Raw genomic sequence first — 15,365 nt, forward strand, 5'->3', positions numbered from 1 at the left:
CGGTGACCACGTTCAACAGGTATGAGGCCCTGGAACATGTGGATCAGATAGAGGAGGCCTTGAACCAAGGCCCGTCTAGGGGGCTCTCTCCTGAGAGGCAGTCTGCTCCATGCTGCAAGGCTGCTCCCCCTAAAGTGAAAAGGAGCACCCAGAAGAAGCGGCGGGTGATCGTCGTGGGTGACTCCACGCTGCAGGGCACGGAGGCACCGATATGTAGACCGGACCCCTCATCCAGAGAGGTCTGCTGCTTGCCAGGGGCCAAAATAAAGGATGTCACAGAAAGGCTCCCAAGAATTGTTCAGGAGTCGGACTATTATCCTCTAGTATTGTTTCATGTGGGTGCTAATGATGCCATGGGGAAAATGAGGGACGTCAAGCAAGACTTCAGAGCCCTAGGGATGGCCATCAAAGGTACGGGTGCCGAGGTAGTATTCTCCTCTATTCTGCCAACGAGGGGAATGGACTCAAGGAGGAGAAGGCGAATATGGCAGCTTAACAACTGGCTGTGCCGCTGGGTTTGGCAACAGGGTTTTGGCTTCTATGACCATGGAACTCTGTTTGGTGACCACCAGCTAGTGGGGAATGATGGGACCCATCTTAGCAAGAGAGGCACACGTCTCTTTGCCAAAAGGCTGGCCAACCTGATTAGGAGGGCTTTAAACTAGATAAGAAGGGGGAAGGGGAGTGGCACACTGATACGGCAAGCAGTACCGCACAGCCCAGGTCAGATGGCGTCCAGCGGGAGTATGCTAGTGGGGAAGTGAGGATAGGAAATGATCACGGAGGGTCCTCTTTCACCCCTCCTGGGAAACCTGTGGCCTCTGTTGCTTCCCTGAAATGCCTGTATACCAATGCGCGAAGCATGGGGAATAAGCAGGATGAACTGGAGATCTGTGTGCGGTCCCAGCATCATGATCTCATTGGAATCACAGACACGTGGTGGGATAGCTCGCACGACTGGAGCGCTGCCATGGAAGGCTATGTGCTCTTTAGGAAGGACAGGCTGGGAAGGCGAGGTGGTGGAGTTGCTCTTTATGTGAGAGAGCAACTGGAATGCATGGAGCTCAATCTGGGAGTGGAGGATGAGCGAGTTGAGAGCTTGTGGGTAAGGATTAGAGGGCAGGCTAATGTGGGAGACACTGTGGTGGGTGTCTGCTACAGGCCACCTGACCAAGACGAGGAGGTTGATGAGGCCTTCTATAGGCAGCTGGATGTTGCCTCGCGGTCACAGGCCCTGGTTCTCATGGGGGACTTCAACTACCCCGACATCAACTGGGAGGACAACACAGCCAGGCATAAGCAGTCCTGGAGGTTCCTGCAGAGCGTCAACGATAACTTTTTGACGCAGGTTGTGGAGAAGCCGACAAGGAGAGGTGGGCTACTGGACCTCGTGCTATCAAATAGGGAGGGCCTAGTAGGAGATGTGAAGGTGGGGGGTAGCCTCGGCTGCAGTGACCATGAGTTGGTGGAGTTCAAGATTCAACGAGGAGGAGGCAGGGCTGTAAGTAGCCTTGCGACGATGGACTTCAGGAGGGCCAACTTTAGCCTCTTCAGAGACCTCCTCGGTAGAATCCCATGGACTAGTGCTCTAGAAGGCAGGGGGGCCCAAGAGAGCTGGTTACTTTTCAAGCAGCACTTCCTCCACGCCCAGCAACAGTGCATCCCTGTGTGTAGGAAGGCAGGCAGAGGGGGCAGGCAACCTGCGTGGATGAGCCAGGAGCTTGTGGCAATGCTCAAGCAGAACGCAGCGGTATACAGAATGTGGAAAAAAGGACAGGCCCCCTGGGAGAAATACAGGAACGTAGTCAGGGAGTGCAGAGATGCGACAAGGAAAGCTAAGGCGCGGTTGGAAGGCAAGCTGGCAAGGGACGTTAAAAATAACAAAAAAAAATTCTTCAAATACATTAACAGCAAAAGGAAGATCAGGGAAAACGTGGGTCCGCTGGCGGACGGGATGGGCACCCTGGTTACAAATAACACAGAAAAAACAGAGTTGCTCAATGCCTTCTTTGCTTCGGTGTTTACCAAGGGCAGACCTTTAGAGCCCCAGGCCCTAGAGACAAGAGAATAAGCGGGTGGAGAGGAAGACTTGCCCTGGGTAGAGGAAGATTGGGTCAGAGAGCACCTAAGGAAACTCGATACCCAAAAATCTATGGGCCCTGATGGGATGCACCCCAGAGTGCTGCGGGAGCTGGCAGATGCCATAGCTAAGCCGCTCTCCATCATCTTTGAAAGATCCTGGAGAACGGGGGAGGTGCCGGAAGACTGGAAGAAGGCCAATGTCACGCCAGTCTTCAAAAAAGGCAAGAAGGAGGACCCAGGCAACTACAGGCCAGTGAGCCTCACCTCCGTCCCCGGAAAAGTGATGGAACGGTTCATACTGGCTGTTGTCTCCAGGCACATGGAGGACAAGAAGGTGCTCAAGAGTAGTCAGCATGGATTCACCAAGGGGAAATCTTGCCTGACTAACCTGATAGCCTTCTATGATGGAATGACCGGCTGGATAGACGAGGGGAGAGCGGTGGATGTCATCTATCTCGACTTCACCAAGGCTTTTGACACCGTCCCTCACAACATCCTCCTGGGCAAGCTCCGGAAGTGTGGGATAGATGAGTGGACAGTGAGGTGGATTAGGAGCTGGCTGGATGGCAGGGCCCAGAGAGTGGTGATCAGCGGTGCAGAGTCTAGTTGGAGGCCTGTAGCTAGCGGGGTCCCCCAGGGGTCAGTCCTTGGTCCAGTCCTGTTCAATTTATTCATCAATGACCTGGATGAAGGCACAGAGTTCTCCCTCAGCAAGTTTGCTGATGACACGAAACTGGGAGGAGTAGCTGATACCCCAGAGGGCTGCGCTGCCATCCAGAGGGACCTGGACAGACTGGACAACTGGGCGGTGAAAAACCTCATGCAATTCAACAAGACCAAGTGCAAGGTCCTGCACCTGGGGAGGAATAACCCCAGACACCAGTACAGGCTGGGGACCGACCTTCTGGAGAGCAGCTCTGCGGAGAAAGACCTGGGTGTCATGGTGGATGACAAATTGACCATGAGGCAGCAGTGTGCCCTCGTGGCCAAGAAGGCCAATGGAATCCTGGGCTGCAGTAAGAAGAGCGTCTCCAGCAGGTCGAGGGAGGTGATCCTGCCCCTCTACTCAGCCCTGGTGAGGCCGCATCTGGAGTATTGTGTCCAGTGCTGGGCTCCACAGTACAAGAGGGATGTGGAGCTGCTGGAGAGAGCCCAGCACAGGGCCACAAGGATGATCAGGGGCCTGGAACATCTGCCCTATGAGGAGAGGCTGAGGGAGCTAGGCCTGTTCAGCCTGGAGAAGAGAAGGCTGAGAGGGGATCTAATCAGTGTATATAAGTACCTCAAGGGAGGGAGTGCAGAGGACGGTGATGGTCTCTTTTCAGTGGTGGCCACTGATAGGACTAGAGGAAATGGCCAGAAACTGAAACACCAAAAATTCCATAGGAACTTAAGGAAAAATTTCTTAACAGTGAGGGTGACAGAGCACTGGAACACACTGCCCAGAGAAGTTGTGGAGTCTCCTTCTCTGGAGATCTTCAAAACCCGCTTGGATGCAGTCCTGTGCCACATGCTCTAGGTGACCCTGCGTGTGCAGGGGGGTTGGACGAGATGATCTCTAGAGGTCCCTTCCAAACCTAAGCATTCTATGATTCTATGATTCTATGATTCTAAATAAATACCACAATATATTCTTCCCTGATGTCTATTACCTAATGTTCTCTGGAAGAAAAATAAATAAATAAAGCTTACAGCAAAGACCTGAACTTTGCAACTGACAGATTTGGCTCAATCTTAACAGAAATCTTAGCTCAACCACCAGAGATCTGAAAGGAAGGCTCTTCTATGAGAGAAAGTGTTTTTCAGAGCAGTAGTACTGATCATTTCTTGGATGAATAAAGAAGTGCCAGATAAACCACTGGCAGGTGCTGCACTGTGAGAAACTGAATACTAGATTCCCATGTGTCTTACTGGTGACCATGTGTGTCTAAGCTGTGGGACAGTCACCCTGGTAGGTATCAAGACCTATGACAAGCTTGTATCAATGGCAGCTGTTCAGCACCTGTTGCAGTCAAACCCTACAGTCTTAAATGGTTATGGAGATTGTAGTGAGGTGAGAGCTGATCTCTTCTCCAGAATAGTTACTCATGGGACAAGAGGAACCGGAGTCAAGTTGCACCAGGGGAAGTTCAGGTTGGATATTAGGAAAAAATTCTATATGGAAGGTTAGGTGAAGCATTGGAAGAGGCTTTCCAGAGAAGTGGTGGAGTCACCATCCCTGGTAGTGTTCAAGAAACGTGTAGATGAGGCTCTTAGGGACAAATACCTGAGAGGAGAATGTAAAGAGGATGGGACCAAACTCTTCTCGGTGGTGGCCAGTGACAGAACAAGAGGTACTGGGTACTAATTGAAACACAAGAATTTTCATCTGCATATGAGGAAGAACTTCTTTACTGTGAGAATGACAGAACCCTGCAACAGGCTGCCCAGGGAAGCTGTGGAGTCTCCTTCTCTGGAGATCTTCCAAACCCGCCTGGATGCCACCCTGTGCCACATGCTCTGGGTGTCCCTCCTGGAGCAGGGGGGTTGGACTAGGTGATCTCTAGAGGTCCCTTCCAAGCTCAACCATTCTGTGATTCTGTGATGGTTTAGCAGGTAGAGTGGGTTTGCAGTTGGACTTGATGATCTTGAAGGTCTTTCCCAACCATTATGATTCTGTGATTCTATGATTCATGGAGCCAGGTGCAATAGCCTGCAGTTGGGTGTGTATCCAACTCACTTTGAAGCAGAGAAATATTTCTATAAACAGCTAGAAATAACCTGAAGATACTGAAATCAATGAAATTCAACATGGATTTGGCATCTGATCCTAAGAATGGAAATGATGGAACTATCATTTCTGTAAGGAGAGCTTCAAGACTTGCAGCCTGCACAATTCTCAGCTCCCATCACGACAACAATAAACATTCTGTTCTTGACTGTATATGGCAATAAAATGAACAACACCCTGCCTCCAAATCCAGTGCAAATGGAAACAATAGCAATTTTTTCTTCATTTTTACTTGTGAATCACCGTGAGTTCTCTCTTTTACTGAAATATCACAGCTTTCACATGTGTAAGATTGAATATAAGTTTTTACTGCAACCCTTGTGAAACCCATGAAGAATATCTGCCTGCAAATTGAATAGCGTGAGTAAATAAATGTCTAAGTCAAATTTAAAAAAAAATTTAAAAGAAAATTTAAAGATAAAAAAAATAAAGATATGACAGGAGTGAAGTAGGTTTGGTTTCCCCCTTGAAAACCAAAATTCATGCAACAATGAGCTGAGGACAACGAAGAAAGGAAAAATTGATGAAGCTGAAGGTGCCAGCCATACAATGAAGAGACAACAGATAGCCATGGGCCAGCTGAATTTGAGGAGAACATGGGATAGCAGTATAGCTGTGTATGTAGATGATACAGCTGCAGTGGAGCACAGGGGTTTGGCAGGATATCCATGCAAAGCTATGGAGAAAGGATCTGCATGTGTGCTGACCACGGGCACCGTAATGCATGTGTTGTAGGTCTGGCACATCCTCCCCAAAGTAACCACGTGTCTGGCATAGTCTGTAGATTTTTGTCTGACATTTTCTGATGCAGTGCAATGACTTCTGATTATCTATTCTGGAGCTCACCCTGCTTATATCAACACTTTCCTGGACTGTTGGGAAATACAGAAAATGTTTGACAGCTTTTGATTTTTCTTTCTCTAAAACACAAAACAAACCAACCAAACCAAAAAAGCTTCTTGTTGCATTCTACTCTTTTTAGAGGTTGGTTCCATCTAGGGCTATCTCAGACTATGTGAGATTTTTAAAATCCGTCAGCATGAACTTCTGTGTCTTTACTTCAAACTTCATCTCCAAGAACTCATACAACAAAGGAATGCGATGTGATCCCAGACTATGTTATCATCAATAAAAAAAAAAAAAGAGAGAGAATAGAAAGAGAGAAAGGGGAGATATATATCTGCACTCATGGCTCCTTTCAAAACAAGCCCCTATACAGTGCTGTATTATAGTCTACCAAAAGAGAATGGGATGGAAAATAGAGGAATATAAAAGTTACAAGACCCAAAGGTGAATACAAAACTGAATTCTCTTGGGCATCATGCCAGTATTTCACAGTGGCAATCAAGATTCCTATTTCCATGGGAACTGATGCTCTCATATGATTCAAAAAGAGAAAAACAAGAGGCTGTGCACACTTGTACTTGTGTGAGAAGAAGCCTCTCCATCCACAGAGCTAGAGAAACAGCACCCGCTAACTTGGCAGCAGTAATACACCCATTATCCATAATGATAACACGTGCATTTTCTACAAAAACTCTCAGACTACTGAGACTTAATGGAGAGAGAACAGGGCCTCAGGAGGCTTGGATTCTGTTTTCAGCTCTGCTGCTAGTCTTCAGCTTGGCTTTGGCAACTTATTTTTCTCTCTCCGAACTTCTGTTTACCCATTGCAAGGCAGGCATAGTGAAAATGATGGTCTTCACGAAGGATTTTGAGATCTCCAGGTGAAACAACTCCAAAGGACGCCTTTCACTTCCCTGGAACTCTAGGCATCTCCTTTTTCTCATACAACATCCCTCCTTTTCCTTCTTTTCTTTCTTCCTTTTTCTTCTCTTTCATTTTTCCTCTTCTTTTTTTTTCTTTTTCTTTTTTTTCTCTCTTCCTTTAATTCTCTTTCCTTTTTCCTCCCTGTCTTCCTCCCTATCTCCCTCTTTCCTGCCTTCCTTCCTTCAAACCTGTAAATTACCACATCAATCTTATATACCAGAACACTTGTGTATTATTGTTATAATGATTGCAAGCAGTGTTCTAAGGTAGAGCTGCTGCTAAACTACACTGAACTGATGAAAGAACACCCAGCGATATAATGTAACTGTCTCAGGAAACTTAAAGAGTTCACTTGCTTTATTTTGCTTTAAATATATAGCAATAAAGACATCTATAAACATTTTAATGAAAACCACTATAGTTTAGCCTGACATGAGACAATATTGTATAGTGGTTTATAGTGGTTTCTCCCATGAAGTTACCAAGTTCTTCTTGAGCCTTTTGGCTCAACCTGTAATTATTACTGAAATAAAGTAGCCTAGTACAAATTATGTTACTCTACCATTTATTGCATCAAAAGCTTAATAGCTAAAATAATATTTTATATTATATTATTATATCTTATATTAATATTGAACAACAGCTGGGAGAAGTAAAAAGCAATTATGTTATTGCAAGATAAATATTTACAAAAACATTAAATGCTAACGTAAAACATACATACAGAATAGTTTTTCACTTGCTAGAATTCTCCTGAATTTGATTCACAACCCAGCATTAATCCATCATACTTAGAAATAGATTATTGTGTTGATTTTATGTTTGGTAATAGCCCATACATCTGAACTTTATGAAGATCTAACAGAAGAGTGATAATAAAAGATTGCAACATTTCCATATGAAAATAGAATTCCACCTTTCTGATTAGATAGACCTGTTGTACTCTTGACTTTATAGTAGAAATATTTCCAAGGAAATTTAATAAGGCACAGGTGAAAAAGGGGTTGAGTTTTACAGTTAGATTCTGATTCAGTTCGGTAACTTCTAACACACAATTTTGTATATTTGCCTCTGTGGGAATCTGTTCTGACTCTAAAAAAGAAAATGAATGCATGCTTTTTACTTTTCTTTTAATGTAAACTGCTTTTCTAGATCTCTATGAAACATAAAAATCGCCTTTTTGGCTGGCAGTCCACAAATTCTCTAAAAATTTCCTAACAAACCATAGTATTAAAAATTGAAATAATGATTAATTTAAAATTGAAATAAATTAGTATTAAAAAAAAATCTTTTAAACCCTGATTATCAGAGAATGGAGCTGAAATGACTGTTACCTGGCGTTTGAGAAGGGTGCTGTATATTTTGATAGGTGTAGAAAAGCAAGGAACTTCACCATCTCATGTGTGTACTAGACTGTAAAGCCCTTGTTTTAATTAGTGGGTAATGACACATGCAGGTTAATCCTCATTTATTATGAGTGTGATGATCCCGTGTATATAACAGGATAACTGTTTCCTACGGTCCAAGCATGGTTTGTAATAAAAAATCTACAGTTGTGGCTAATTTTAATTCATTAAAAAAAGCTACAAATCATAATTAGAATGAAGTATTAGATCAGACTCCAAAGAGAACCCTTTCGTTGGGCTATTAGCCCTAGCTCAGAAACTATCATGCTATCCTAAAAATATTAAAAAGGATCAGGAGTATGTGGAGAACTGATATTTTACCTAACTGGCTGAACAAAAGAGAAAACTCATTAAGTTTACCATTCAGTGTCTAAAAACCAGGTAAATCTTAAAATATCTTGTTGAAGCAAAACAGTTCAACTTTCCAAACAACTATTTTCAGGTGAAAATAGTTGCTTGACCATACACACACAAAAACTTGGCAAAAAACTATTCACTGAAAGAGTCTAGTCACCCCTATAGCTAAATACAAAGCAATTTATCACACTGTTGAGGATTTACAACATACATATGTTTGTGTGCGCTTCTGATTATGACTGAAATTGAGAGGTTTACAGCCAAGTGTTCAGCTGCCTTTCACGTACTGAGTGACCCTGGACTGTATTACCTAAATGTCCTCCTGACTTGAATCCCGAAAGGGCTTTTCTGTGTGCTTGAATATTTCCAGGAAGAGTGCAGAGCTCTGCTCAGGCTTCAACTGAAAGCCTCGAAAAATTGTAGCCATCTGTTAAGTACTGTGGAGTGTTTTCAAAAGAGACAGAAATGGTCCTAATCATAGTTCAACAGACTTGCAAATTTTTAAAATAGACTGCTTAATGAACTCACTTTAAACTAAAAGGCACAAAAATACAAAGTACAAAAATAGGAACCTAGTATTATTGTCAGAAGTGAAAGGGCCAACTGCAACTGAAAATACTTATGTACACTTATGCAAAAATACTTTCCTATCTAATCTCTTAACTTTTTTTTTAACCTAGCATTTAAGATCTCTGCAGAGCTTTTGCCTTTTTTTTAATGTGGGATGAAACCTGGAAAGCTGTGTTTTATTTTTGTTTGGTTTTTTTTGTTCCTTCACCATCCCCACAAAAGCAGGTTATTGCTGCTACTTGCTATTTTAGCTAGAACTACTAGTATTTGGACAATCTTCTTTCCGGGTTGGGCTGGATAATGTCCTAGGTGCCCTGGATGTCTGTTCTGAGCTCTTACTTGTTAACTATTGGAAGAAGGATCTTTCAGAAAGATACTCTCATTCTAAAATATCCACAGGTCTTCATAACAAGCTAAAACGTGAAATAGAAAACTTCTAGGGAGTCTGATTTAGATACTATTCCCTCACAGTGCTTCTGCGTCCCGTTTTGTCTCGCAGTCATTTGCCAGCGCTCCAGCAGAGACCTGTCTTTGGTAGAAAAATTGCACATCTCTGAGAAATCGGTGTCAGCACCAGGTGTGGCTGACTTGGCAGAGCAAGCTACTTATCTGCCAACTGGTGCAAAAGTTCTGTTTCTTTTTTTTTCCTCTGAAACTTCCCACAGTTGCTGTCGCTCCAGCATCGCCGGTAGAAATAGCAGGAACGCTGGAAATGACACAGTGACTGACAACTCATTTTAATGTCTATCATCTGCCTCTGCATTCCTTGTACACGTACGCAGTCAAGAAAGGCACTTGTGCTAATATTATGGCTAAGCCTCCAGAACAAGGAATGCATGCTGCCTCAGATCTGCAAAGGAAACAAGCATGTAATGCAGTTTCATAAAAAAAAAAAAAAAAAAAAAAAAGTGGAATTTCAGAGAATCATGACACAGGCAACCTTTATAGTATTTACTCATTGAGCATTATTTTACAAATTTTTTTTACAAATCTTTATTTCTAAAATATTTGCTTTTTTGAGATTTTTTGTCTCTTTTTTAGCCTCTTGCAGCATTTTAAAACCAGTAATGGAATGAATAACTGAAAAACAGAATTCTATCGTACAGTAATATACTGACACCCACATAACTCTTTGGCAAGGACAGAAACATGACGTTTGCGCAGGCCCCTGCCGCTCGAGGAGATGCGTAATTATCCATCCTGACAAGCAGAGTGAGATTTACGAATCCCCCAGCTCTGGAAGGCAGCAGAGCACCTTGCCTCTCTCTTTCACAAGCCTTGTCCTTTACGCGTATTCTCCTGCTTGATCCACCTTCATCCCAGCCTCGTTCCTATCCAACAAGGGCTGCTCTCCACTTTGTGGCTTGATGATTGATATTTCTTATCTCCTACCGTGGTACTCACTCCCCCAATTCTTCATTCAATCTCTCAGATGCCTCTTAACCAACTCTGTGTCCTTTCTCCTTGTCCACCAAGTACTCCAGCACCTTGGTGACTCCTGTTTTCATCACTCTTCTGATCAGTTTTTGCTCATTCCGCATTTAAATTATTTGACAAGGGATCCCCACTTTGAATTCTGACATTTAGTGGCATTTGCAGGAAATACCCTAAGTCATGTATTTCTGAAACACAGTAGGACATATGTCATATTTAGCAGTGAAGCCACAATAAACCTGTACAGCACTTTCACTAAGGATGACATTAAATTCACATAGCGTTATAAAATTTGGCCAGCTCTCACAAGAATAAAAGCACAACTTTAATGCAACTTGATCTCACATGGGCCTCTAAACATCCAATCCCTGAGCTGAGGTATGAAGGTATTTGTGATTCTTGGAGAAAAAAATATTAATTAAGCTGTTTTTAATGTCATATTTTCTCTAATTTCTGTTTTATAAGTCACTATTTTAATTTTTTAAAAAATGCAGTAACAGCGAATACTTATACTGATGGAGGTAACCAACACTGAGAATTCCAGATGACACTTACTTCAGAAAACCACGAGTGGCTGAAAATAGAAGCCTCCAATTCAAATCAAGAGGAAAATAGAGGAGGAAGATCTGTAATCTCCATTTAAGAGATAAACCTATCTCACAAAAAAAATATAATCTGAAAGAATCTTAGCAGAGCCTGGACAGTGAACTGGAGTAAGTTGTTTTAGGTTATGCAGAAGGTGCCAGAGCTGAAAATTCAAGCTGGGACTCTAAAGCACCTCCTTCACATGTAGGAAACTGAAACTGCAAAGTGTAAGAACCTGTTTACAGCACCTTCCCACCACGTGCCCATGAAATCCGTTAAGGATGCCATAAGGTGATTACATTTTGATCCGCTGCCAGTGAGGTACATATTTATCCGTCATATTTTTGTGTATATTTTTACAATGGCAGTTTCATGCCTGTGACCAAGGCTGAGAGCAAGTAACCGGAGCAGGTGGCACCGCACAGCACCGCTGTGGTCATTTCTTCACAACCTCCCCCACACGCAGAGCTTTGCCGGGGTTCAACTGTCAGGCCCTTGGGCAACCATTTTGGACACCTGGGTCAAACTGTAAACACAAGGCGGGGTAGCACGTGGGGACTGCGCTTTCTCCTGTGGTTGGAGACATTGTGCTTAACCCGTTCCCACGTGTTTTCCATCGCCTAACAAAGCAGGGGGAGATTTCCTTGGAGCGGCCCGGACCAGCTCGTTTCGAGGCGCGAGGCGAGGAGCCGCGCGCGGGGCCGCGGGCTGGCGCAGCGTCCCGACCCGCCAGCGAGGAGGGCTCCTCGACGCCCACAGGGCCACGCCAAACGTGCCGCTTCCTCGGGGCGAAAAACGCCCATCGGCCGCCGGGAAACGGCACGCGCCGCCCAAGCGCGGTTCTTAGCAGCTGCCTGCCGCCAGCGGGAAGCAAAACGGAACGTAAAATAATGGAAAACAAGCATTAAATAACAGGAATTCGCGTTGCTCGGGGGGAGGGGCCCGGCGCGGCAATGGCGGCGGCGCCACTGCCCGCCCCGCCGCGCGTCACGGGCGGGCGGGCGCGTCGCGGCGGGCGGCCACGTTGGCAGGGCGGGCCGGGGCGTGGGCCGTGGGCCGTGGGCCGGGGCGGCACCGGCCCCTTGCGCAGCGGGGAGGCCGGGTCGGGCTCGCTCAGGGGTGCGCGGCTCCGTCTGTCCCGCAGAGCACGGCGGGGCGCGCGGACATGTCCTCGCCGCCCAAAGAGAAAGCGGAGACGCGCGCCGGGCACCCGCCTGCCGGTACTGCCGCCGCGCCGGCCGGAGGGAGGGCGGGAAGGAGGGAGGGAGGCAGCGAGCGAGGGAAAGGGGCGGCGGGCCCGGGGCGGCCTGTGCCTCGCTCCGCGGCCCGGGGAAGCGGCCCCGGCGCGGGGCGGTCGCCTCGTCCCGTCCCGTCCCGTCCCGTCCCGTCCCGCTGCGCTGCCGGGAGGGAGCCCCTGCCTCCCGCCCGCCGCCTCCCTCGGGGAGCGGCTCCCTCAGGTGTCCGCCAAGAAACGCCGAGGCTCGTAATTTACCGCGGAGGCTAGTTTGAAATGGGAGAGGTTTAGTAACTAGTTTTGTGCAGCAGAGACTCTGAAAGAGACTTTTGGACCCTCCTTCAGTTCTGCTTTTCGCTGCCACAGTCGCGCTGAAGCTGCCCGGTGGGCTGCGCAGGGCTGTCCTGTCGCTAACTGGCGCGGTGGCCCCGGGGCCCGACCCGCGGTCCCTTTTCCTGTGCTGGCCCGTGACTGGTGTGAGCTGGCACCTGGACCGGGCCCAGGTGCCTTTCCGAGCACCGCAGCCCTTCAACGCGGCTCCTCTGGAGGCCCCAGCGGCTGCCAGTTTTCCTGCAAAGAAGTTGCTGACATATTGGATCAGTTTAGCAAATATGTTAGGAACAAGTAACGCACAGCACAAAATCATAATGCGAGTGCAAGTTTTCCATGTTGTCAGGACATTTCACTTTTCTTTCCCCCTCTTTTTAAGACACGAAGCCCCAGGTGGGTGGACGAGCTTGTTGAGCTGTGCGTGCGCATCATGAGGATCTGACAGTAAATCCGATGCAGAAGGGAACTGTCTGGGCAAATGCCTGGCAGTGTCCTCGAGTTGTTTTGGGAAGAGGATGGTAGTGGCCGAGGAGAGCGGCTCTGCGGCACGTTGAGTCACCACGAGAAGCGATGACTAACGGCAGTCTAAGTTTGGAGGCCAGAGCTTGGGTTTAATCCTCTATTCCAAGCCACTCTTGATCCTCGGATAGTAATAATGTAAAACTGTGTGGCAGTTTGCAAGTGAGCTTTAATAAAAGGAAATTCAGGAGTTTTTTTAAAAAAAAAAAAATCAAAAAAAAACAAGTTATGTATACCTGTGATGAGGACGTGTATAATTTCACTGAGTATGAACTGCAAACATAGAAGTACAGGGAAAACTTAGATTATCTAAAATAAATCAGAACTGAAAAATTCCGTTGTTTTTCATATGCACCGTTAGTCCTGACCTTAGTAACAGCATGCTGTCCATTATCTTCACCTGTGCATTGATCTTTCACAGAGAAAAAGACCAGAAAAACACTTGAAAAGTGAAGGGATATTGAAGTGGAAAGAAACTTCAAGACCTCAGGCTGGTAACAGGGTACCTGAAGTGTGTTTGAACTCCTTGCTGAAACTTAATAGGGCTGAAGTTGTGGCCCTTTTAAATATCCGTCTGTCGGTTAGATCGATGCCTTTATAACACATAGCTGAGTAGATCTGTACAACTTGCAGTCGCTCTAGGGGCCCCTAAAACTGTGTTTTTAGATACTCGTTTCTTCCAGTAGATACAGTGAATGCATAAACAAAGGTGGTTGTGTTAACAGTATCTGTGAAGCTTTGCAAAAGAATCATGGAAATATTTTTGCACCCTTTTATCATTAAAAAACTCAGCTCTGAGCCAAGATTATGCTGGGGGGGGGGAAGGTGTATGATGTATGGTGGCTTAAGCATATAGAATGACATATTTTGAGGTTCCCCCAGTCTTGGACTTGCATGCATCTTAACAAAATAATGGAAGGTGTTATTATGTGGTTGAGAAGAAGTAAATTTTGTGTTAATATTTAGTACTATGCTCAAAAGAAAAGTGGGGAGTGCTTAAGATCTGAGTTTTACTGTTGCTTTTTGAAGGTTCCCACCTAGTCGCTGCGAACAGCAAATTATTTCATTTGCACTTTAAGGTTGCCCAGAAAGTGCTGCCTCAGGCCACGAGGTTGCCTGCCAGCAGCTGGACAGAGCTCAGGTCCGAGCGCTTGTGGAGGGGGGATATTTCTGCAGGTACTCGGTGCTTCGGATTCCTGAGCCTCCGGATGATGGGTGTGCAAGGATGCATGTTGCTCTCCTTAAGCTAGGTTGGGTATAGCTTTGTAAGGGCATAGGTTGCAGAGATGTACCTCAGCTGTACAGAATTTCTGAGAGATCTAAATTGTTGTTTGCTGGATGTGCCTTTTGATTTCCCAGATATGCACAGTATCCCTGGGATACTACAGGTTGCTCAGTTCAGTGCCAGTGTACTTTTTTCTGGCTATGTAATATCTACTATGGTAGTAGATGTCCGATTTTTCCACTAATATCTATGATTATAATGTTTACAGCATTGGTCACTGCTACTATGTCATTTTGTTGTCTGTTTTTTTATCATTAATTTTAAATACAGAAAAAAATCCTTAAATCTCGGCAGGATGGTTTTGTTGGCCATACAAAGGAGAAGCCTGATGATACATAATGTGAGAGGGATTTTTAGATCCATAGGGTTGGTGCTAAATGGGTGGGTACTCTTTGGTTTTCTCTCAGGTGGTGAAGAGCTTCAGCATGGAAGTATGTGAATGTTGTCCAGAAGTGCTCCTTGCAAGCCAGCACCTTCCACAAAATGTAATCTGTATTGGAAGCAATGTGAACTGGTTGTGCAATGATACTGAATTTGTAAATTAACATAAATAAAACTAATGAAGGTGAAGGGAGTAAAAACAGCTCCTGTGAGTAAGGATATAAGGATTTGTTTTTGCAGGTTCATGCTGTCTCATCAGACAGTGGATTAAGTAGAAATTCCTGCTGTAGATCTGCAGTCTTTTCGGTTTGGTTGGCAAGGCTCAGGGGCACATTAATCACTTTGATTAACTAAGTTAAACTAAGTTTTTAGAACGAGAGTTTTCCAAAACGAAAGATTTTTGGGGAACTGTAAGTGAAAACTGTATTTCTTTGTGATTTAAGCTTTCTGACTTTTCCTGTCCCATGTGCAACACAGCTCACTTTTTAAGTATTGTAGGTTTTATACTGGAAAGATTTTCCAAAAATGATCGATATGCGCATATGGAGCGGTGTGAAACACAAAGCCATGTGTCTTAGGTATCTTAAATAAACTCATTCCTGCTGTCATGGCTTGCTGCCACTTGGGCTGGAGCTTATGCAG

At 45.3% G+C, this 15,365-nt stretch overlaps 1 protein-coding gene across 1 annotated transcript in view; it reads left to right on the plus strand.

Annotated features, from left to right (window-relative positions):
- The first annotated feature begins 12,094 nt into the window (after positions 1–12,094).
- The window catches only part of DAP (death associated protein), a 34,574-nt gene continuing 31,303 nt past the window's right edge, over positions 12,095–15,365 (plus strand). Inside the window, exon 1 of the mRNA XM_088528910.1 lies at positions 12,095–12,194. Coding sequence (XP_088385036.1) covers positions 12,140–12,194 — 55 coding nt within the window. The 5' untranslated portion in view covers positions 12,095–12,139. The remainder of the gene's footprint in view (positions 12,195–15,365) is intronic.

Source organism: Tinamus guttatus, unplaced genomic scaffold (genome assembly GCF_059628265.1).
Source record: "Tinamus guttatus ecotype Peru unplaced genomic scaffold, ASM5962826v1 Tinamus_guttatus_pri_ptg000315l, whole genome shotgun sequence".
Lineage (NCBI taxonomy): Eukaryota > Metazoa > Chordata > Aves > Tinamiformes > Tinamidae > Tinamus > Tinamus guttatus.